The 25,396-nt window shown below is 39.6% G+C and overlaps 1 protein-coding gene across 1 annotated transcript; it reads left to right on the top strand.

Annotated features, from left to right (window-relative positions):
• The first annotated feature begins 21,634 nt into the window (after nt 1-21,634).
• On the top strand, nt 21,635-22,669 carry LOC127674351 (melanoma-associated antigen B4-like). Its single transcript, XM_052170135.1, has one exon. It carries the CDS (start codon nt 21,635-21,637, stop codon nt 22,667-22,669), a length of 1,035 nt encoding a protein of 344 aa, XP_052026095.1.
• Nucleotides 22,670-25,396: the final 2,727 nt, after the last annotated feature.

The raw sequence follows: 25,396 nt of genomic DNA, 5'->3' as shown, positions 1-25,396 counted from the left end.
AGGAAATCCATAAATGCTATCCACTACATAAACAAACTCAAAGAAAAAAAACCACATGATCATTTCATTAGATGCTGAAAAAGCATTTGACAAAATTCAGTATCCTTTCATGCTAAAAGTCTTGGAAAGGACAGGAATCCAAGGCCCATACCTAAACATAGTAAAAGCAATATACAGCAAACCGGTAGCCAGCATCAAACTAAATGGAGAGAAACTTGAAGCAATCCCACTAAAATCAGGGACTGGACAAGGCTGCCCCCTTTCTCCGTATCTTTTCAATATAGTTTTTGAAGTCCTAGCTAGAGCAATTAGACAACATAAGGAAGTCAAAGGGATACAAATTGGAAAGGAAAAAGTCAAACTATCACTATTTGCAGATGATATGATCATATACTTAAGTGACCCAAAAAACTCTACTAGAGAACTCCTACAGCTGATAAACAACTTCAGCAAAGTGGCTGGCTACAAAATCAACACAAGCAAATCAGTAGCCTTTATATATTCAATGGATAAGCAGACTGAGAAAGAAATTAGGGAAATGACCCCCTTCACAATAGCTACAAACAGCATAAAGTATCATGGGGTAACTCTAACCAAACAAGTGAAAGACCTATATGACAAGAACTTCAGATCTCTGAAGAAGGAAATTGAAGAAGATCTCAGAAAATGGAAGCATCTTCCATGCTCGTGGATTGGCAGGATTAATATAGTTAAAATGGCCATTGTGCCAAAGGCAATCTACAGATTCAATGCTGTACAGAGCCATATTGGGGCAGTCATGCACATGGTCAGAGTTTGACTTTGGTCAAGGTTAACTTCTTCCAGATAGCCAGGATCCTGCTCCACCTAGGGTGGAGTGCTTGAAGTAAAGGTTAAGTTCATTGTTCCTCCAGGTCTAGGAATTCCTGAATTTAAGCAGGTGACCCACCCAGCTGCCGGAGCAGTCAAGATGAGGACCTCCAAGAGAAGCTAGACAACTTCCACCGGAACTCAGCCCGGAGTCTGGGGGGAAGGGTTGGTTTGCCCAAACTGTTAAAAGGTCTGGCGCCATTAAAGTTTCTAGCTTTGATCAGTGAAAAAAAAATTTTTTTTTACATTTGAGTTAAAGCAAAGCTTAGAGCTGCCTCAGGGGAAGCTAGTGAGGAAGCTTTGAGAAATTGTTTCTGCCTTACAGGCCCCACCTAGGAAGTGTAGAGTGGCGCCCGGAAGTGGGGCTGGCTGGATTCCGGAAGATTACCTGAGGTGACCCTGTCTTGGCGAAGCTTCACGGAAAAAGGAAAAGATAGTATCCTGCATGGTGAGTTATAGGATACGGACTAAGTGAGGCAGTATGGACCCAGTGCTGTACTCGCTTAGGGGGTAGACAGTGGAATATGGGGAAGGAATTTGGTAGGCATTTGTCCAAAGCTCGTAAGAGCTGATTTAGGCTAAAAAGAAAGGGGTTTTAAAAATAGGCATATGTCCACAGCCTCTAAGAGCTGTTTAAAGAGGAAAATGGATGCAATTGCTTAACAAGTGCGCTTATCTTTCTGTGTATCTTTCCGTGTTTGTCCCGGTGCACCAACTGTTTGTCTATGTGTATGTTTATGTCCTCTCTGTGTTTTTGTGTGAATGACTGTTTCATGTTAAAAAGAAAAATTGGTAAGGATTTCATCTGCTGGCAACCTCTTGAGCCAGCCGCAGTTTGTGTGAGGACTGATTTAAAGCCGCTCCGCAGCAGCGCAGCTCACTCACCCAAGAGGCAAGCATGGCTGGGGAAAAAGCAGCTTTTAAAAGCCCAGAAGCCTCAAGATTTGGGAAAACTTTGGTTTGGCTTGTGAAATTCATGTAGTCGCTTTATACTTGTTTCTAATTGGTCTTAACGGTATTTACATAACATCTTGACTAAAGAGTTATAAATTAATTGGGTATGATTTAAAAGATATACTGTTAGTAAGAAAAGGTTAGTTTAAAACTGGTGATTCGGTGTTGGAGCCATCTTAACTAGCTACACGTGGCCTAACGCAACTCATGCTTTGTTCTTGTTTATAATTGGATTTAAAGGTATATTTTGCATGTTTTGATTATATAGAGTATGGGCTTAAGTCACTGGACATGATTTAAAAGGTATGTTATTAACAAAAAGTTAGGTTAAAGCTGGTAGTTTAGGGTAGTCGCCATTTTTAAACAACACGTGGCATGACGCAATCCAGGAAATACAGGCCTTTAAGATGCTCCTAAATTGGCATGGTGTTTTGTGTGAATCTTGGCCTGGAGATTGGATTCAATGAAGATTAAGATTTAAAATAATGTCTCTTTAATAAGTTACACTGTCATATACTTGAACATAAGAACTGGCAGACAAACCTTGTGCTGTAAATATGTGTTTGCCATAGATTTTAAAGAAAATAGATTGTTTAAAATTGGGATTTGCTTCCAAAATTGCAATTGTGCTCTAATATTGCAAGAAAACATTGAGTTACAATAAAAATCAGTGTGTCATTGGCTGCAGTTTTCAGTTTGCAGGCTCATAATTCTTAACATTTTGTAATTAAGATAATTTTGAGAGTGATACAGCTATGGGTTTTAGAGGCCCATTGCCACTTTTCTACAAGTTTATAGGCTACAATGGTAGGAACAAAATCTAACCCTCCAAGATTAAAAAGGAGATCTCAGTGGAAATGTATTTGATATCAAGTAGGTTCCTTTGACCATGGAATTACAGGTTTCTTTTGTTTAATCCTCAAAACGTCCTTGCAAGATTTGTAGGTTTGGGTCTGGTCTTAGATAAAAGGCTCAGATCTAGTCCCTGCCAAGGACTAAAGGTGGATCCTAGGGCAGATTAAAAAAAAAATTTACATTTGAGTTAATGCAAAGCTTAGAGCTGCCTCAGGGGAAGCTAGTGAGGAAGCTTTGAGAAATTGTTTCTGCCTTACAGGCCCCACCTAGGGAGTGTTTGGCTTAAAAAAAAAGTTCTTGACTTATCCAGGTGTGGGTTAAAATGCTGTTCAAATCTATGAAAGGTCATGGAGGCTATAAAGGCATTAACATTTGGCCTGTCTACTCCCTACAAAATTATTGTAAATTTAAAGGGTTGGTTTTTTACTTTACATTCTGATAATTATAAAAGCATTTGCTTCTAACTCTAAAGAGACAATTAAAGCAAAGAAATTTCATTAGAAAGTTTTTGCCTCAAGGATTGGCTAATAATAGCCTTACCTCATGTGAAAAAAAAAATGTTTGTCTCTGTTTCAATACTAGAAGTTAGGATCTTAAAATATTCAGTGTATAATGTTCATGGAATGTTTGTTACAGGCCCTTGCTCCTAACTATGGACTTTTAGAATTTTTAGGTAAATGGATTTCAAAGGTTGTTAGGATATATTAATTGGCTTTATCTTATATTTACCTCATTTTAAGCTTGCCACAGAAGGTCATAAACCTCTGTTTTCAAGGTAGGAAACGTTTGTTCCTTGCTTCAAGCAGCAATCAAATTTATTATTAATGGTTGATCTATTACATGGCAAGCATTTTTAGGCAAAATTAATAATTGTTATCCAAAAGATAATTTGTACTATCAGATCACATGTTTACTCCTTTAAGTTTCTCCCTGCTTCAACACAGATACCTGAATTGGGTGCTATAGAAGCTATTTGTTAAAAGTCAAGCTTTTAATAATAGTAGATATATATAGCTCATGGTTTATAATTGCTTAAAACTGGTCCCTTTTTAATACTGCTAATTCTTAATTTTTACAGTTTATGCAAATGTGATTCAAATTTCTAAGAACAAAGGATATGTTCTCTAAATGACTGTCCTTTAGGTATTTGAAATAATTTTATATTTTGTGCACATCAAATTATAAAGATTTGTTCTTGATGTCCTCAATTTCTACCTCTACCACGTAATGGTGTTAATCCTAGAGGACTTAGTTATTACAGATAAATGATACTCATATTTCTAATTTAGAAGATTAAAAAATATGTGCATGTGACTAATGATTCATTTTTAGGCTTTCTAGTTGCAACTGCTCTAACAGAAAAAGCAACTAAAAATGCAATGTTTATTTTCTATAATTACATAGTTATTGCCTATGTTATGGTGTATACTTTGTGTTCCAACTTAAATTAATAAAACAATATCTTCTCGGAAGAGAGAAGAGAGGGGAAATTGTGTCCCTGTGCATATCATTTAAATTATGCTTGCATGTTTTTAAGAAAATTTTAAAATTTGGATGCCAAGAAACTCCTTGCTAAATGTATATGACATCTTGTAATTAGGCATATTGATGTCTAGGTGAAATGAAGGAATTCACTTATTGACATATGCCATGATCCTGATTTAATATTGGGGAAGAAGGCATGTCCCCTATGTTTTTTCCACAGAATGCTGCAGAAGATATGCTGACTGTGCTTGCTGAATGCCCAGACCATGGTAACATAAGAGCTATATTGGGTATATGTTCTTGACTTACCTTAATTGTCAAATGTCCCAGGTTAGATAAATTGCCTAGCTTCAACCTTTTAGACTTTGTGGGACAGAACATGGAGACTGTTAAGCTAGCTTAGGAAAAATTAATCTAAAGAAGAGTTAAAATGACTCTTCTCCTTATTGTGTTCAGCTGACTCAACCATAGACTGGTCTAGAAATAATTCCAATATTGAAGATTCCAATTTTGAAGATGGCTAACAATCTTCAGCCAGCTGTGTTAATTTAACATTTAGTCTCCACTTTTCCTGAGAAGTAACAGCATATCTCTTGATACACAAGGCTACCTCTCCCACCCCAGAGGCCAAGCTTTGGGTCCTTAAAGTTGTTAATTTGCAACTGAATTGGATACTTCAGGGACAAGTTAATCCTATTCCACCTTTAACTCTTGACCTTGTTTGTTAAGCAGACTGGCTGTCTCCACCCAGGCTCACCTGGATGGAGAGATTGCATGTCTGTTAAAGACACTTGCAGACTCCCTGGCTTCAAAACTTACAAAAGTGGATCTCCAAAGAGGGAGCCACATAGAACTCAGATCTATGTGTGTTTGTTCATGAACAAACATGGATACCAGTGAGACGTGCGAGGCAAAGCGCTGCATGGGGAGGTGAATTTCTGCTTCTGAGTCCCCAGGAAGTACACCTAATTGCATAGGGGTTAACTAACGTCGAGAGGCTGTCTTTAAAATAATAAGGGAGCCTATTACCCCTCCTCTGAAAAAGACGTTATACAATATTTAAGAGGAATTAAGGTCAATGCTTCCCCTCCTGGTTAAGGCCCGCCTTGTTATGAAGGATATTTATCCACTTGTTTTTTACCTCCTTGTTTTCAAATTAATAAAAAAAAGGGAGGAAATGTACAGAGCCATATTGGGGCAGTCATGCACATGGTCAGAGTTTGACTTTGGTCAAGGTTAACTTCTCCCAGATAGCCAGGATCCTGCTCCACCTAGGGTGGAGTGCTCGAAGTAAAGGTTAAGTTCATTGTTCCTCCAGGTCTAGGAATTCCTGAATTAAGCAGGTGACCCACCCAGCTGCCGGAGCAGTCAAGATGAGGACCTCCAAGAGAAGCTAGACAACTTCCACTGGAACTCAGCCCGGAGTCTGGGGGGAAGGGTTGGTTTGCCCAAACTGTTAAAAGGTCTGGCGCCATTAAAGTTTCTGGCTTTGATCAGTGAATATTGTCTTAGCCATACTTCTTTTTGCCCCTTCCCTTCCCTATTTATCCCTCAGCTTCTGTTCCAGAAACCCACTTTGTAATAGCTGCAGGCAGCTATGGAACCCAACACAATGCTCTCCCCATAAAAAATCCCAACCCAGTTCTTCATAGAGCTAGAAAGAGCAATTCTCAAATTCATCTGGAATAACAAAAAACCCAGGATAACTAAAACTATTCTCAACAGTAAAAGAACTTGAGGGGGATTCAGTATCCCGGACTTTAAACTCTACTACAGAGCAATAGTGATAAAAACTGCATGATATTGGTATAATATCAGGCAAGGGGATCAATGGAATAGGATTGAAGACTCAGAAACGAACCAACACAAATATGATCACTTGGTCATCGACAAAGGAGCTGAAAGCATCCAGTGGAAAAAAGATAGTCTTTTCAACAAATGGTGCTGGTTCAATTGGAGGTCAGCATGCAGAAGAATGCGAATCGATCCATTCTTATCTCCTTGTACAAAGCTCAACTCCAAATGGATCAAGGACCTCCACATAAAACCTGACACACTGAAACTAATAGAAATGAAACTGGGGAAGACCCTTGAGGACATGGGCACAGGGGAAAAGTACCTGAATAGAACACCAATAGCTTACGCTTTAAGATCAAGAATTGACAAATGGGATCTCATAAAACTGCAAAGTTTCTGTAAGGCAAAGGTCACTGTCAAAAGGACAAAACGTCAACCAACAGATTGGGAAAGGATCTTCACCAACCCTAAATCCAACAGAGGGCTAATACCTAATATATACAAAGAACTCAAGAAGGTAGAACCCAGAGAACCAAATAACCCCATTAAAAAGTGGGGTATGGAGCTAAACAAAGAATTTTCACATGAAGAACTTGGGAGGGCTGAGAAACACCTTAAGAAATGTTCAACATCATTAATCATTAGGGAAATGCAAATTAAAACAACCCTGAGATTTCACCTCACACCAGTCAGTATGGCTAAGGTCAAAAATTCAGGAGACAGCAGGTGTTGACGAGGATGTGGAGAAAGAGGAACACTCCTCCACTGCTGTTGGGATTGAAAGATGGTGCAACCACTTTGGAAATCAGTCTGGCCGTTCCTCAGAAAACTGGGCATGGCACTTCCTGAGGACCCTACTATACAACTCCTGGGCATATATCCAGAGGATTCTTCAGCATGCAATAAGGATACATGTTCCACTATGTTCATAGCAGCCCTGTTTGTAGTAGCCAGAAGCTGGAAAGAACCTAGGTGTCCTTCAATGGAGGAATGGATGCAAAAAATGTGGTATATCTACACAATGGAGTACTATTCAGCCATTAGAAACAATGAATTCATGAAATTCTTAGACAAATGGATGGAGCTGGACAACGTCATACTAAGTGAGGTAACCCAGTCTCAAAAGATCGATCACGGTATGCACTCACTGATAAGTGGATATTAGCCTAGAAACTTTGACTAACCAGGACATAATCCACAAATTAAATGATGTCCAAAAAGAATGGAGGAGTGGCCCCTGGTTCTGGAAAGACTCAGTTCAAGAGTATAGGAGAATTCCAGACCAGGGAAATGGGAAGGGGTGGAGGGAAGAACAGGGGGAGGGAAGAGGGCTTATGGGACTTGTGGGGAGTGGGGATCCAGAAAAGGGGAAATCATTTGAAATGTATATAAAAATATATCAATAAAAAATAAATTAAAAAAAAAAGAAACAGAAAGGAAAATGAGAGTGTGCTAACTGAGCTCAGGTATGGTGTGACTTTATAGCAGTCTGGTTTCATATGAATCAGTTCAGTCCTCGAAGACCTGATCTATTCCTATGATTGTTGTTTGGCTGCGATTATGATGAGGGAAGATGCGAGTTTCTGACAAGGCTGGCTGCTGTGTAATTATGTACATGTTTGCTTCGGCAGCTGCCCCAAATTGTGTATATTAGAACAAAAGTTTCTATGAATTATCATAACTGAAAGTAAATATTCTAAGCTAAGGCCATTCTGAGTCATGAAGCTTCTGAAATGGGAATTTTACCTTTAGAAGGTTACTCAAGACATGAACTGGGTGGCTTAGGAAGGAGAGAGGAATGTGCTATAGTAGCCTATGGCCTCAGCCATCAGCATAGGGTTTTTCTTTCTGTGATAGCTGAGGACGACCTCACTTTTATAACATGCTCCTCCCAATATGTTCTGTAAAGATGCTTTTCATTAAAGATCCTCTCGTGAGGGATGTGGCTGGGAGGTGGGAGGCAAAGTGCTGGAGTCCTCGCTCTACAATGAGTGACTTTGGTCAAGTCAGCTCACCTCTCTGTGTTTCAGTCTCCCTCTTGTAAATGGGAGTAATATCTACCTCACAGGTTGTGGGAATTCATTAGAGAAAATGTCTGTAAATCGATCCTTGTCTCCTTGTACTAAGCTCATATCCAAGCATCTTAAAAAATGCTCAACTTCATTAGTCATTAGGGAAATGCAAATCAAAACAACCCTGAGATTTCATCTTACACCAGTCAGAATGGCTAAGATTAAAAATTCAGGAGACAGCAGGTGTTGGAGAGGGTGTGGAGAAAGAGGAACTCTCCTCCACTGCTGGTGCGGTTGCCAATTGGTACAACCACTCTGGAAATCAGTCTGGCGGTTCCTCCGAAAACTGGGCACCTCACTTCCAGAAGATCCTGCTATACCACTCCTGGGCATATACCCAGAGGATTCCCCACCATGTAATAAGGATACATGCTCTACTATGTTCATAGCAGCCCTATTTATAATTGCCAGATGCTGGAAAGAACCCAGGTATCCCTCAACAGAAGAGTGGATGCAAAAAATGTGGTTTATCTACACAATGGAGTACTATTCAGCCATTAGAAACAATGAATTCATGAAATTCTTAGGCAAATGGATGGAGCTAGAGAACATCATACTAAGTGAGGTAACCCAGACTCAAAAGGTGAATCATGGTATGCACTCACTAATAAGTGGATATTAACCTAGAAAACTGGAATACCCAAAACATAATCCACACATCAAATGAGGAACAAGAAGAAAGGAGGAGTGGCCCCTGGTTCTGGAAAGACTCAGTGAAACAGTATTCGGCAAAACCAGAACGGGGAAGTGGGAAGGGGTGGGTGGGAGGACAGGCGAAGAGAAGGAGGTTTATGGGACTTTCGTGGAGTAGGGGACTAGAAAAGGGGAAATCATTTGAAATGTAAATAAATTATATCGAATAAAAAAATATTCCTCTGCCCTGAAAAAAAAAATAAATGAAAAATAAAAATGTGGGGCAAGTGGACCTTGCCACAAGAGAGAAGAACTGGTAAGACAGAGTGAGTGAGTTCAGACCCAGGGAATCTGAGAGGTTCAAGATCAGATCAGCAGGAGTTGAACCACTCACTCCCTATTCATTTCTGTACCTGCTCTGGAACACCTAACCATAAAAGCCTACTGAGAGGACCATGGCATTCAGTCACATAATGAAAACATTTGGAATCCTTCCCAATGCAAATAGTGCATCACTAGCATCTCAAACAGAGCTGTTAGGAAACACCTACCCCTAAATCCCACTGTACTCTTCAATGTTTATAATAATCCCTGTTCACATGGAATAAAGAGCACAAGTTATTTCACTAACAATCATCTGAGAGTTGGTGTTTTTACTGAGCTGTAACACTTGGGGAAGAGTTTTCTCTCCTTAAGCATTCATCTCTGGACCTTGAACCTGCGTGGCTGCTCAGGTCACTGACACTTCTGCAGCTGGTAGTGCTGCTGCTGCAATAGCTAAACAGAGATCCAGAACCTTGACTACTTGCTTCACATAGGCCACCCAAACCGCCTCACTTTTCTGCAATACCTGTAACACTTTCAGCATTCCAGACGGACCCAAGCCCCTTGGAACCTCTTCATCCTGATTCACCTTTGCCCTTCTGGCAGACAGAGGACAACAGGCTAAGAAAGAAATCAGAGAGGTAACACTATTCACAATAGCTACAAATAGCATAAGATATCTTGGTGTAATTCTAATTAAGCCAGCAGAAGACCTGTATGGCAAGAACGTCAAGTCTTTGAAGAAAGATATAGAAGAATAATTCTGAAGTTCGAAAGATTTTTTCATGCTCATTGATGAGTACCATTAACATAGTAAAAATGGCCATATTACCAAAAACAATCTCCTGAATTAATGCAATGGTCTATCAAAATTCCAACACAATTTTTACAGGCCTTGAATGAAAAATAAGCAACTTCATATGGAAAAACAAAAATAAACAAGCAAACAAACAAGCAAAAACAGGATGGCTAAAACAATACTATAAAATAAAAGAACTTTAGGAGTTTCTCACCATCCTGGATCTCAAACTCTACTATGGAGATATAGTATGAAAACTGCATGGTCTTGGTATAAAAACAGACTGCTTTATCCATGGATTTAATATGAAAATCCAGACATAAATACACACATCTATGGAAAGTAGTTTTTTGATAAAGAAGCCAGATACATACCATAAAAATATAGTATCTTGAAAGAACAGTGCTGTTCTAACTGGGTATAAGAATATAGAAGAATGCATAAAGATCCATATCTATCACCCTACACAAAAATCAAATCCAAGAGGACCAAAGACTTTAAAATAAGTAAATTCAGATATACTGAATCTGATAGAAAAGAAAGTGGGAAATATCTTTGAATGCATATGCACAGAAGACAACATCCTGAAGAGAGTATCAATAGCACAGATAGTAATATCAACAATTAATAAACTGGACTACATGAAACTAAAAATCTTCTGTAAGCCAAAGGATACTGTCATTTTTAGAAAATAGCAACCTTCAGAAGTGGAAAAGAAGAATGGATAAAGAAAATGTGGTACATTTATACAGTGGAGTACTACTAAGCTGTATTACTCAGTTGTTGAAGTAAAGGACATCATGGAGTTTGCAGGCAAATGGATAGAACCAGAATCAATCATTCCAAGTGAATTAACCCAGACCCAGAAAGACACTCATGGTATGTACTCATTTATAAATGGAGATTATCTGCAAAGTAAAGGATAACTGTGCTTCAATACATAGACCCAGAGATAGTAAGGAGGGCTCAAGAAGGGATGCACATGAATCTTCCTGGGAAGGGGAAAAATGTAATATATAACATTGGTAGATTGGGGTGGATAGGGATAGAAACAGGAGGGATCAGGTTAAGGATGATGGAGGGACAGAGTACTAGGAAGGACAACCAGAATTGGAGGGTATCTTAGGGATGAGCTAGAAAATTATTATAATGGAAATTCCCAAGAATCTATGATGGTAACTCTTGCTAAGACCCCTAGCAATGGGGGATAAGGAGCCTGAAGGGGCCTTCTCCTGTAACCTGAAAAGCCCTGCAGTTGGAGGGAATGTTTATCTTGCTACAAGGATACCAATCCAGCCACAAACTTTGTACATATAATTTGTCCTGCCTGCAAAATGTGTTGGAGTAAATGCAGTGTAGAAATTGTGAGAATGGTCAACCAGTTACTGGTATAGCTTGAGGTATATTTTATAAGTGGGAGCCAACCTCTGAAACTGCCCTGAAGGTCTAGGAACCCGAGGCTGTATTGCCCAGATGCCTAGGATAGAAACAAACTCAGCAATTAAAAACAATGAATTCATGAAATTCTTAGGCAAATGGTTGGAACTGGAAAATATCATCCTGAGTGAGGTAACCCAATCACAAAAGAACACACATGGAGTGCAGTCACTGATAAGTAGATATTAGCTCAGAAGCTCTGAATACCCAAGACACAATTCACATATCAAATGATTCCCAAGAAGAAGGAGGAGAGAGCCCTGGTCCTGGAAATGCTTGATGCAGCAATGTAGGGGAGTACCAGGACAGAGAATTGGGAGGGGGTTTGATTGGGGAATGGGCGGCGGGAAGAAGGCTTATGGGACTTAAGGGGAAGGGGGAACCGGGAAAGGGGAAATCATTTGGAATGTAAACAAAGAATATAGAAAATAAAAAAAGGAACAACAACAACAAAAAAGAACCAAACATGACCAGCAAAAACAAAATACACAAAAATCAATGAAATGAGTCCTAAAAATATTCTCCTGTACTCATAGTCAGGAGCCTATTTAATATTACCATGATCAGAGAGACTTCATCTAGCAAACAGTAGGACCAGATCGGGACACCCATAGCTAAACATTAGGCAGAACTCAGAATCCTGCAGAAGAGTGGAAGGAAGGAACCACAGGGGTCAAGGACACCATGAGAAAACCCACAGAATTAACTAACCAGGGCTCATAGGGTCTCACAGAGACTGAAGTGACAATCAAGAGAGCCTGCATGCATTGAACCTAGGCCCTCTGCACGTGTTATGGTTATGTAGCTTAGTCTCCTGTGACAGGGGCTGTCTCTGACTCTTATGCTGTTTTGGGGACCCCTTTCTTCCTACTGGATTGCCTTGTCCAGCAATTTGAGACAAACTGAAACATGTTTGATTGATATCCCTGGGAAGCCTGCTCTTAAGGGAAAGGAGGAGGAGTGGATTGCTGTAGGGTAGGGTGGGTTGCGAAGGGGAGGAAAAGGACTCTGAGGGGAGAAAGGAGTGGAAACTGCAGTTGGGATATAATGTGTGAGTGATGAATAACTTAATAAAAAATAAAGATACTTAATCCTAATCAATAAAACAGTTAACCAAGAAGATTTTTCTATCCTAAACACATATGCACTAACCACTCATGTACACAATGTTATAAAAATGTACTTCTTGATGTAAGGCACAGATCAACATCAGCCCATTAGTAGCAGGTGACTTCAATGATCCACTTTCTCCAGAAGATAGGTCATCTGGCTAAAAAAAAGATCAAAATTTACTAAAATTGTACATCAACTGTACTTAACAGGTATCTATAGATTATTAGACCCACTCATAGAAGAATTTACACAGTATGTAGCAACACATGAGAACCTTTATAAAGCAGAACACTTCCTGGAATACAAAATATTTACACACTTAAAATGAAATAACTGTGTATCTTATCTGACCATGATGAAATAAAATATAAAATTGAAAGCAAGCACATTTTAGTAAGTCTACAAATTTACAACCTATTGCTGAATGATAAACTGGCCAAAGAAGAAATCATGAAAGAAATTAAATATTCCTGAAACTAAATGTAAATTAAAAAATCACAACAAATCCCCTAGGAAATACTGAAGGAATTCTAAATAAATCAATGAAATTGATAGTTCAAAATGCCAACATCAAAATTTAAAAAGAAACAAAAATATATAATGATAAAAGTAAAAATGGCAACATATGGAAAAAATGAAATTCCAACTCCATCTTACAAGAAGAAATAATAAAAAATATAAAAAAATTTTAATGAAATAGGAACAAAGAAAACACAAAGAATCAGTGAATGTAAGAGCTGGTTCTATGAACACATAGATAAAATTTACATACCTAACTAATTAGCTAACTAGTGAAAATAATAAAGATGAAGCTGAAATCAAAATAATAAGAAACAAGAAGGGAAATATTATAATAGACACCAAAGAAATACAAAATAGTATAAAGGGATACTTTTGAAAATTATATTTCATTAAACTAGAAAGCCTATAAGAAATTAATGAATTTCTAGATTTATCCAAACCACAAAAATCAAACCAAGAAGAAATAAACAACCTGAAGTAATTTATAGGAAACTGAAATAGTTACAAAAGCCTTCCAAGAGATTAGAAGTCAGAACTCTTAAACTCTGAGCCATCTCTCCATCTCGAAGAGGGTAGCATAACTGTTTTCTGGGCCATTCTGCCCATCAGTTTATTAAAGCCAATGCAGAGACCCACAGCCAAACATTGAACAGAGCTTGGGGACTCTTTATGGAATAGTTGGGTGAAGGATTTATGGCCCCAAAGGGGATAGGAACTCCACAGCGAAACCAATAGTGTTAACTAACCTGGACCCTTGGAGCTCTCAGAGACAGAACCACCAACCAAAGAGCATACATGGGATGGGCCTAAGCCACCTTCACATACATAGCAGATGTGCAGGTGTGTCCTTATGTGGGTCCCCCCAAAACTGGAGCAGCGGTTATCCCAAAAGCTGTTGCCTGTCTGTGGAACCTGTTCCTGTAACTTGTCTGCCTTATCTGGCAACGAGAGAGAATGCATTTATCCCTGCAGAAATTTAATCTGCCAGGATGGCAGTATACCTGGGGAGCCTCTGCCTTCTCAGAGGAGTGGAGGGTGGGGATGCAGGGAGGAACATGGGGGCAGGGTGGGGGGGGCTTCTGGAAGAGGCAGGAAGAGATTGGGATATAAAGTGAATAAATAGGTAAAGTAACAGGAGCAAAAGAAGTCTGAGTCAGATAGATCCACATAAAAATTCTGTAAGACTTTCAAAACAGATCTGCAACCAATCCTACTTCATAGTGACATTGGGAGTGGCAGTGTGGCATGCCTTTTGCCCAAAACAGCTTTACTTGCAAATTCATTGCAATGAGTCAACAGCCTCCTTCAAAGCCTCTGGCTTCTGCTACACCACCTATAATGGACCCTCGGCTATCCTGCCACTGTCCTAAGTCATGAAGATCCTGAGGCTAATGATCTGCAGGACTAGCTCCTTTACTAGGTCCATCAGTTCATAGATGGGGCAGGTGTTGGAATGGGGCCAATTCAAAGCCCTGGATCTGAGCCTGGGTGTTATCTGAGTTAGTCAGCTTGCCGGCTCTATTTGGCCCATAATCCGGTTCAGTATCTCCACACCAGCAAGGCAAGAGGTGGGGGTCAGCTCTCCTGAGTCCATGGTACCACTATAATGTGGCAGGTAAGGGATAGAGCCCCCACATCCCAGACATCAACATGTCTCCAGGCCATAGAACAGACCTCAGACATCTGCTTAGCCTTCATTGATAACCTGGTGTACAGATAACAACACAAGTCCAGGCTGGAGTAGGTCTATGAACATAGACATGACCCTTGAGAGAAGCATGGACCCAGAGATTGCCATGGCCTAAGGTGGAAGCTCAGGCCTTACCTCAGGCTGTTCTTAACCAACAGGGCACCTCTAGTTCTGTTTCTCTTCATACGGTTCAAACTGCTCAGCTTCTCTTTCTCTGCCATCTCTACCCAACAAACTTCTTCATCTTTGTGGCACTACAGCTGTCTTTCACCAGGCCAGCTCCTGACTGTCTCTTCCCCCATTTCTTTTCAGGATAGTGATTGAAGCAGTAGCTGGAGCAGTAAGGCAAGAGATGGAGATTAAAAAGACACAAATAGTAAAAGAAGAAAACTACCCCTGTTTTAGAGTGACATGATAATATGCATTTGAGATATCCAAGCTTTTACTAGAAAAATTCTATAAACAATAAACAAATTTAGCTATTTGGCAGGATAGCAGAATCAAATTTCACAAGCCAATGCTTTCTTTTTTTATTGAATATCATCTTCATTTACATTGCTATGGTAAAACCTTTCCCAATTTCCTCCTTCCCCTAAGACCCCTAATGCCTCCTCCCTACCACTGCCTCCACATATATGCCCCTCCACCCAACACACTCCCACCCCCCATGGTTTCCCTTTGTTTGGGCCTCTGTTGATCCTTTACCTGACCAAGGACCATTCCTCCCACTGATGCCCAACAATGTCTTCCCCTGCCACATTTTTGGCTGGAACCATGTGTGCCCCTTGGTTGATGGTTCAGTCCCTGGGAGTCTTGGGGCATCTGGGTGGCCAAAATCATTGTTCTTCCCATGGGGCTGTAAGCTCCTTCAGCTCCTCTGGACAACCCTCCAGCTCCTCCATTGGGGACCAAGCCAATGCTTTCTTATACATCAATAACAACCATACAGAGAAAACACTCGTAGACACATTTTCTTTCACCATAGTCTTAAAGAAAATAAAATATTTAGAAATAAATCTAATAATGGAAATGAAGAACATCTATAATGAAAACATTAAAACATCAAAGAAAGAGATAAAGACACTAGAAAATGGAAAGATATCCTCTGGTCACAGACTGGTAGTATCAACATTGTGAACATGACCATTTTCCCATAAGCCATTTACAGATTCAGTGCAATCGAATCAAAATGCCCATCTCATTCTTCTCAGAAAGAGAAAAAAAAGTATCCTAAAAATTATATAGAACCACAAAAGACCCAAGAGAGCCAAAACTATCCTGAATAAAAAGAACTGCATAGTAATAAAAAAATATGGTATTACCCCAAAAATGTATATGTATACCAATGGAACAAAATACAAGTCCCAAAGTCCAGTACATGTAACTTCAACTATGTAATATTTAAAAGACATGTCAAAAACATAGTGAAGAAAAGAAAGTATCTTCAACATATGGTACAGAGTTGGCAAGACTTTTTATCTCACAGCAGCAAGATTCTGCATGAGAATGACTGACGTGACTAAAAGCCTCCAAATATAAAATGACCCACCTTTACTAATGCTTCCTACAGTGAGAGATTACAGGCAATTGGTTCCTGATTGTACTAAGGAGTGACCACAATCTGGAAGAAGCAAGATAATGGCAGCTCCTGGTTACAAGAAAAATTCTATTTTCTGGTAAACTTTAGGGTGATGACTGATGTTAGCACACATATTATTCTTCAGGTTGCCATGATCATTGTATCTACCCTGAACACTTTGTTATACAGGTGTTTTACATTTAAAACCTGATGGAGATACCAACAAGGACAAGGAGAAAAGCCACACTGTCCATAAATGTGACACCTTCGCCTAGATAAAATATATTGATGAAAAATCTTTTTAAAAAAGATTTATTTATTTTATGTATATGAGTACACTGTAGCTGTACAGATGGTTTTGAGCCACCATGTGGTTGCTGGGATTTGAACTCAGGGCCTTTGGAAGAGCAGTCAGTGTTCTTAACCACTGACCCAACTCTCCACCCCTCCTTTTTTAATTGTTTAAATTATCTTTAATCCATTTTTTTTACAGCCCACTCATTTATCCCCCTCTTGTTCAGTCCTCCAACAGTTCCTCATCCTATTCCTCTTCCCCTATCTCCTAAAAGATGTTACCACTCCTCACCCCCCACAACTGTATTATCTTATAACAAAAAATTAAAAGATAAAAACAGAAACAGGAAAAAGCATATAACTTCAATGAATCTGATTTTTACTTAGTTTTTCTTTTTTTAGCTAGTACTGAGAATTTAGCCTAATTAACAGTTTTGAACAAAGAAAGAAATACATCAGTATATTGTTCAAATCTTCCTCGGGGTCAGAGTTAAAAGTGGAGAAATCCTCATCTGTTTCAATCTCATTTTGAGTGTCAGGTGTTGGCTCAAAAGCCAACTGAAGATTTAAAGAATGTCTATAGAGGTGAATTTCAAGTTAAGTGCATTAAAATCTTCACTAAATTCAAAGTTCTACATCATATTTGTTGTTTTTCTTATTGCTGTGGTAAAACACCCTAGAACAAGCCCCTCAAGGAGAATGTATTATTTGGACTGACATTTCAAGGCTATGGTCCATCATGATGAGGATATCCTGGCAACAGGAGCTTGAGGCAGTTAAGCATATCGCATATGCAGTTAGTGGCAGAGGGAGACCAGTGCTATGGCTTAGCTAGCTTTACTCAGTTTACGTAGGCTAATATCCAAGCCCCCAAAATGGTGGCACTTGAAATTAGAATGAGTCTTTCCCACTCAATTAATCTAATAATGAGAATACCCCATTGGCATAGCCAGATGATCACCTCACATAAATCATCTCTCACAGGTATTCTGGAGATTTGTCTTCTAGATAATTCTAAATCCTGACAGGTTGACAACCAGCACTAATCATTATGTGCCAAATCTATGAAATCACATAATTTTTAAAGTTGAGTATCTCTATTGTTTTTAGAGTTTTGTTGTCAGAGTACAAACTGAAAACACGTATTTTGTAATATTAATACCAGTCCTTCACTAATACTAATTTACATAGTTTAAACACAGTAGGTCTCAAAGTCTGACTGCTGTGTAACTATGTACAAAAAACCCATAGTTCAATAAACTATATCTTCTTAAGTATTATGAGGAAGGTTTTTGAGATTTATTATTCTTTATTTCATATACATGGATGTTTTGACCATATATATGTATTTGCAACACATGTTTGTAGTGACTGGTAAATCCAGAAGAGGGCATCAGATCCCCTAGGACTATTGTTAAAGATGGTGGTGAGCTACTATGTATGTTTTGATTGTGTCCTAAGCAGGAGTAGCAAGTACTCTTAAGCACTGAGCCATCATTCCAGCCCCCTATTATAAAAGTTTCAAAAGAAGAAATATTTAAGGGAGGAGCAATGACTGGAATGTAAATAAATAAAATAATTTAAATTAAAAATAAATAAAGTTTAATAATGTAAAAATGTTGTAGGGTTTTTAATAATATATAAAGTTAAAAATCCCACAATGCAGTACAAATTTTCTATGGCTTAGATAGATTTATTCAGTTTACATAGTCTAATATTCAAGCACTAGAAATATTGCGACCCTGATATTACAGTGAGTCTTTCCAATTCAGTTATCCCCAATCAGTATGGCAGTTACTCAAGAATATGGGGATTAATTTACTCAAAGACACAGCTATATCACTCTTGGGCATATACCCAAAGGGCGCTTCAATTTACCACAAAGACACTTGTACAACTATGTTCACTATTGTCCTATTCATAATAGCCAGAAATTGGAAACAACCTAGATGTACCTCAACAGTACAATAGATAAAATGTGTTACATTTAGAGAATAGAGTATTACACAATCATTTAACTAGAGAGGTTGGGTATAGAGGAAGGGATTAAAGGGAACATATAGCTTTCATTAGAAAAAAGACATGGAATAGATGATTGTGGATGGATTGAGGGTTAGAATGGGAGGTTCAAGTGGGGAGAAGGAGGAATGTAGGGTTTGAGGCAGGGGATATGGAGAAGACAGCTAAAATTAAGGGTCTTTTGAGGTGTAATATGGAAACCTAATTACAGTATAATCCCCCTCCACACACACACACGGGATCTAAATGAAACTGCCAAATAATGGGGGAGAGAGAGTCCAAAATGATTATCTCTTGTTACCAAATAAAGTTTCAAATACCAGGATTATGTTGCACCTAATTGAGCTGTCAGTCACAAACCCTTTGATCTACAATGACTCCCTTACTGTAAGATATGCTAGGCTGATGGTGTCGCAAAGCTTGTGAAAGTAACTGACAAATAATCTCATTTGATTTAAGGCCCATTCTACCAGATGGAACCCGTTCCTGATACTGCTTTGGTGACCAAGACTCTGAGACTACCCCAGAAACCTAGGGAAAAAATAATACTGATCTAATAAAGAAAAATGCATAGTGATATAATCACTTATAATGATATTCTGCTAGATTCTGCTAGATCAGTGCTTTATTCAGCCATCATCAGAGAAGCTTCTTTCTGCAGTATATGGGAACAAAGGTAGAGACTCACAGATACATATTATGCAGAGAATGAAAGATCTTGGAATACTCTGCTGTAAATGTGACATATCCATAAAATCCTTTTTGTCAGAACTCAGGGTACCCCTTAGAAGAAGATTTTTGAAAGAATGAAAGATTCTATCTATCTATCTATAATACATACACAGATATAGATTAGAAATTGGTTCCTAATTTAATGTTTTAATGGGACTCCTGAGTGTGTTATCAGGCAGGTCTCTGCTTCTTATGCCTTCTCTTTGGCTCTTATTCTTCTGTCGGTTTGTGTTATTAAACTTCAAAGTGATAGTTTCTGTTTTATTATATTTTATTTTGTTTGACTTTATTGTTATCTCTTAGAAACCTGATATTTTAAAATGAGGGGCAGAAAGGGAGTAGGACTGGTTTAGAGGGGAGTTTGGGAGGAATAGGGTAGAATAATAAAAGGGGAAGCTCTAACTAGAATATATTATTTGAGAAAATTCTATTTTCAATAAAACTAAAAGTAAAATAAAATAGAAACCTCTATGAAGATACACAACACTTCAAATCAGCATTCTCAAATATAAAATGGTTTATTTTGAAAGTCTACCTCAAATCAATAGAAGGGAGATCTACAAATATGCAAGATAAGAAACTTCACGAAATCCAGGTTTGGTGCTCTATTTCTGTAATCCCCTACACTCGAGATGCTAAGGTTAGGGGGTTATAAATTAAATGGCTCTCTGGATTACATATCTAGGGTAGTCTGAACTATATATTGAGACTTTAGGTCAAAAAAGAAAAACAGGTTCGATCTATTAGACACTAAAAATATAGATGAAGCCAGGCATGGTATTGAATATTTATAATCACAGCACTGGGAAAACTGATGCAGGACAGCCCTAAAATTAAGGGCATCCTGGGCTACAAAGCAAACTGCAGGCTAGACTGAATTATTTACAGGGACCTAAGCTCAAAGTTTTAAAATGGGAGGTGAAGGGAAAGCAACAGAGATAAAATGTAATGATTCAGACTGAGAACTGCAGAAGATAGACCCTATAGAAACCTATTCATACGTTATGGTGAAGTTACTGGCATGAGTCCTGGTATGAGAATAATTCTACTTTACTTCACTTTTAAGACTAACGTAAATGAAATTTTTGGTTGAAGATCCACCATTTAACATCTAGATGGAAACATCCTAGCCATATACAAAGTCAATGAACACAATTTCTGTAGGTTTTCTGGTAGTTCCTCTGAACCGGAACTAAAGAGAACTGGACCAATTCTTTCCATGGGGCTTTATTCAGAGGAGCAGGAACACGGCAGAGAAGGGGGAGGGTACAAGATCTTGACTTCCGCCTCCAGTGCTTGCGAGGAATAAAGCCTTGGCCTACGAAGGAAGCCCAGCATACCATTGAAATCCATCTCTCTCCTGCCTTGAGGAGTATTGTGAGTTAAAACTGACCACCTGAAACCTTTCACTGTGAATCCCCGAAGCCCACAACCCAGTACTCCATCAAAAATCATGGGCACATAGACTCCCACCCTCCTCCCCCCCACCACCCCCAGGCCACGCACCACCACCACCTCGCCCCCGCTGGTCTCGGAGAGTCCCCTACAAGGCAGTTAGGCCCAGAGGGCTAAGACGTTTCCTAATCGTCTCAGAATGAAGGCCTAGGTTGAAAGTCAGGGAAGAGCAGTTAACATGGAAAACTGTAGCTGTATGAGTATAAATGGAGACCACTTAGTCTGTGCGGAACAGTGGGGTGGAGGAAGTAAGGAGGCAGACAAAAGACAAGGAGACTCTATGCAGAGCCTGCCACGGAGAGGTGGGGGGGGTGTGCGCAGTGGGTGGAGCACGTGCAGGGTGGGTGGCACACAGTCAAACCGAAGTTGTGTCAGCTTTTGGGGGTCCTAGGTAGGTCAATATGCTATGTGATTCCTACCAGAGAATAAGGAAGTGGGACATTATGAAGTATATCCCATGGCTTTCCCAAAGGGGATTCCTCTAGGAAAGTATCAGAGGGGACTTCACTAATTCTCAAGAAGTCTTGAGTGTATCTTCAAAGACACTGCAAAGGTGAAGTGTTCTTTTATTTCCTCCAGACTGTCACTATAGAAGATTGTGGTGATAATTACAAAGAAGGAGTAGAAAGTAAAGGTCAGAACACAGACACACAAAAATTGACAATTATGAATGTAAAAACATAGAAACTAACTTATGAAAGAGGTAGAGGAGTCCGAGTGCAATATCTCATTTTTAATAGGAAGCCCCAAATTAGTCTGTAATATAGAGGCCTAATGAATTCTGATTCCCTCCACAGTTTTCTCAGAAAGCAGACTGAACAGGAGAACAGAAACAGGGTTTGAATCCAGAAAGGTGACCATAGAAAAGCAGCAGGGTGTGTGTGTATGTGTGTGTGTGTGTGTGTGTGTGTGGCGGGGGAGGGAGTCCTCAAAGGGAAGTTGATTTCTGCCTAATGATATTTACATAGTGTCATTCTCTCCCCACAGACCCTTTCTAGCTCTTCTGTCCTCTTATCCAGAGCACCATGCCCAGAGGCAACAAGAGCAAGAGCCGCTCCAGGGCCAAAAGGCAGCAGACAAGGGGAGAGAAGCCTGATCCACAGGGGGCTCAGCCCACTGTGGAGGAGGAGGAGGAAGCAGCATCTCCTGCTCTTGTCCAGGGAGATGCCCCCAGCTCCCCTGATATAGGCACTCCTCAGGGGTCCCAGGAGGCTGCATCCCATAGCTCTCCTGAGTTAGAGGTGTCCCATCCAGTGCATGATGTTGGTGCTGAGGGTTTCTTTGCAGGTATGGATGAGAGGCGTACAAATGTCTCCATTATAGCAGATGCCATCCAATCTGCACGCAGAGATCCTCTGAACAGGAAGGCCAGCAAGGTACTCCACTATCTGCTGGAGAAGTTCCAGAAGGATGAGCAGCCTGTGGAGGCAGAGATGCTGAAGCTGATCAGCCGGAAGTACAAGGTTCACTTCCCCTGGATCCTGGAGAAAGCCACCTATCAGCTGGAACTGGTCTATGGTCTGGAGTTGAAGGTTGACAACCCTGCCACTCACTCCTATGTCCTTGTAAGCAAGTTACCCATACTCCCTGGGGCAAATGTGGGTGGCAGGAGAGCACTGCCTAAGACAGGTCTCATCCTGACCCTCCTGGGTATGATCTACATGAAGGGCCACCGTGCCACTGAGGAAGAGGTCTGGCAGTTTCTCCACATGCAGGGGATATATCCTGGGAGGAGGCACTTAATCTTTGGGGAGCCCCGGAATTTCATCACCAAAGAGCTAGTTGAGCAAAATTATGTGGAATACCGCCAGGTTCCTGGCAGTGATCCCCCAACCTATGAATTCTTGTGGGGCCCCAGAGCCCATGAGGAATCCACTTCCAGGAAAGTCCTGGAAGTTTTGGGTAAGATTAGAGATGCCATTCCTGGTTACTATCCTAGACAGTATGAGGAGGCTCTTAGTAACCAGAGTGAGAGAGCAGCTAGGAGACATGAGGCTGCTGGTTACCATGCTGGCAGGGTTCCCTCCCATGCCCAACCTGGCAGAACACCCCACATTTAGCTAGCCCTTGGTCATAGCTGTCACTGTGCTCAAGAACAGCCAGTCTTCTGAGTAGTGGGGCATTTATGAGTGGGTGGAAATACACTAATACAATACCCTTTGTTATGTACGGGGAAAGTATGCATACCTTTGTTCTTTCTTAGATTCTTAATATTCCTGTAACTGAAGTTTAATTTGTCTCATATATGCTTCTTAATCTGATGTCTGCCACGTTTATTGCTTTGTCAAGGGTAAGATATTTGGTGTTTTAAAGTTATGAGAAAGCCTTCACAAATTTCTTCTCAGTCAGTGTAAACCAAAACATGGGAAAAGGTTTTCCAGAATGTGATGTGCTACAATTTGTAAAACAAAGTAAAGTGGTCAGTTCATTCTTGTCACTCTTGGTTTTGTCTTTAGTTCATAATTTTAATAGAAATAAACTTGGTTTCATTACCTTACTAAACTCCATAAGAAAATAAACTGATAAATTTAGCCTCATATTCATGTCCTTGTCATTTTTCCCCAGTCATCAATTGGAGATCAGATCTTTGGTAGCTCCTTCCCACAGATATTATTGTCACTGACAGCAAAGATCCACCTGCTGCCTGCAGGAATTTATAATTTGTCAGCAGCCTCACATCAGGAAGAGGATAGAAAAGTCTCTAAGAAGAGCATGCAAGAGAAAGTATTAGGAAGGACAGATTTCTGATTCAATACAGCTACATATTATCTGATTGAGGTCATTTAGATCATTGGAGGATTTGAACTCTGTCAACAGCATGTAACTTAAGTGACACTGCATGGTGGGTTACATGAGGCTGTGGGAGTGATGAACAAGGTCAGACACTCAGAAGATGGGCCCCTTTGAGTAATGTGAGTTGATGAGCAAATACAACGCAGTGTGCCACAGAGCCTAAAGTTAAAACTAGAACAGGAAATAAATCACAAATGTCCCTTGGGATCTGAGTGTACCAGGAGGAAATCTTTCCCGGGATAGAAACAGTCAGAATCTATGTGTTTATCCCAGTGTAGATGAATACATTGCATAAGCCACATGATCAAGTGTGGGGATGTTCTGAGACTAATAGATGAAAATCCCTTGAAAATAGGTTCTAGGAAGACACTTGTCTGTTACTTAGGGCTGGTAGTGCCAAATTCTCTTTTATTTAAGTATATTTGAACCAAATTTCTTAGAATATATTTTGTTAAATTTCAAGGACTGGGCTAAACTAGATTGTGATAAAAAACAATTCTAAAGCTTAATTTCAATGGAAAGTTCATTAAATCAATATTGTTGAACTCTGAAACATAGTAGAAGTCTAGCATCTGACACTTGGAGACGAAATAAAATACCCCCAATTAAATATCATTTTCCATAGAAAGAACTAATTTTTTGTTTTGATATAATTACACCAGTTCTCCCCTCCACTCTCCTTGCTCTGCCCCCCACTTTTCACCCATGCTTTAAAATTTTTGGCCTCCTTTTGTTTAAAAAAAATTGGTATTCATATATATAATGATATATAGGTACCATTATACACACACACACACACAGATACATACACACAGACACACACACATACTCTTTCATGCATGCATGCATACATGAAAGGAAGGAAAGCCAGGAGGGAGGGTACGGAGGTGTTTGGAGGAAGAAAATGGGAGAGGGAAATAATATGATTATACTATAACCTTAAAAAATAAATAATAATGAAAGTCATATGCATTATTTTGTGTGTTTGCACACTATATACATGTACACACATGAGCAAATACAGACCATGATCTACATATGTAGGTGAGAGGACAACTTACAGGAATCAATTTTATTATATGGGTTCCAGTGATCAAACTGAGGTCATCATACTTACAGGCAAATGCTTTTCTTGCTACTGAACCATCTATCATATAAGATAGACCTTTTGCACATATGGAACTTGCAGTGGTTACATTTGTGAAAGCCTCATATATAACAAGGTAAGGCTAGATTCTGGCTGCAAATTTATCTGGAGTTCACTAGTGCTGCTCTTCTTCAGCTTTGAGGTAGATATAAATGGGATTAGCAATCCTGATGCTACTGCCAAGCTAGTATAGTGTGCTAGCTAGCTAGCTGCCTGGCTAGAATGATCGTGTCAGCCTGCTTCTCCACTGTTATTGACATCTAAGGTTATTCCCATTATGTACATAAATAAAGCATCACAAATGTGCATTTCTCTAAACACAAAAACAAAAGACTAAAACCAAAGAAACCAATCTTTCAATTACTGCTAGGCTTTGGATGGAACAGGGTTGCTCAATAGGACACTGAGACAGATTATGGTATATATTAGAATCATTATTAATTCATGATCACATATTTAGAAAAGCAATAGCAGGGCATGAGTCCTAATAAGAGGTCAGGTCCCCTGCATGGTGAGGTCTCTAAAGAAAATTGGAGCCTGTGTGGTAGATGAGGTAGCTTTTTCTTATACATTTTGAGGGATGGGATAAGTTCAGTGTGAAACCCTATAGCCAGACTCTCCATTCTTCAGCAAGAAGGAGGGAAGGGAGTGAGGAGTAAGATGTGGAACCTCTTTGATGCAACCTCTGCCAATTACCAGCTTTGGCATCCATGGGGGGAGGGTAAAACAAGGCAGGTAGCTGATAGGGGTTGGTGTTTAGAGATGCTGATGAAGTTCAGTCCAGATACTGATAGGGGCTGCTGCTAATGGCAGCCAGCAATTAGAGGAATTATTCAGCACTTTTCTC

The sequence above is a fragment of the Apodemus sylvaticus genome, chromosome X, assembly GCF_947179515.1.
Source record: "Apodemus sylvaticus chromosome X, mApoSyl1.1, whole genome shotgun sequence".
Classification (NCBI taxonomy): Eukaryota; Metazoa; Chordata; class Mammalia; order Rodentia; family Muridae; genus Apodemus; species Apodemus sylvaticus.
This window is presented reverse-complemented; position numbering and strand designations above follow the sequence as displayed.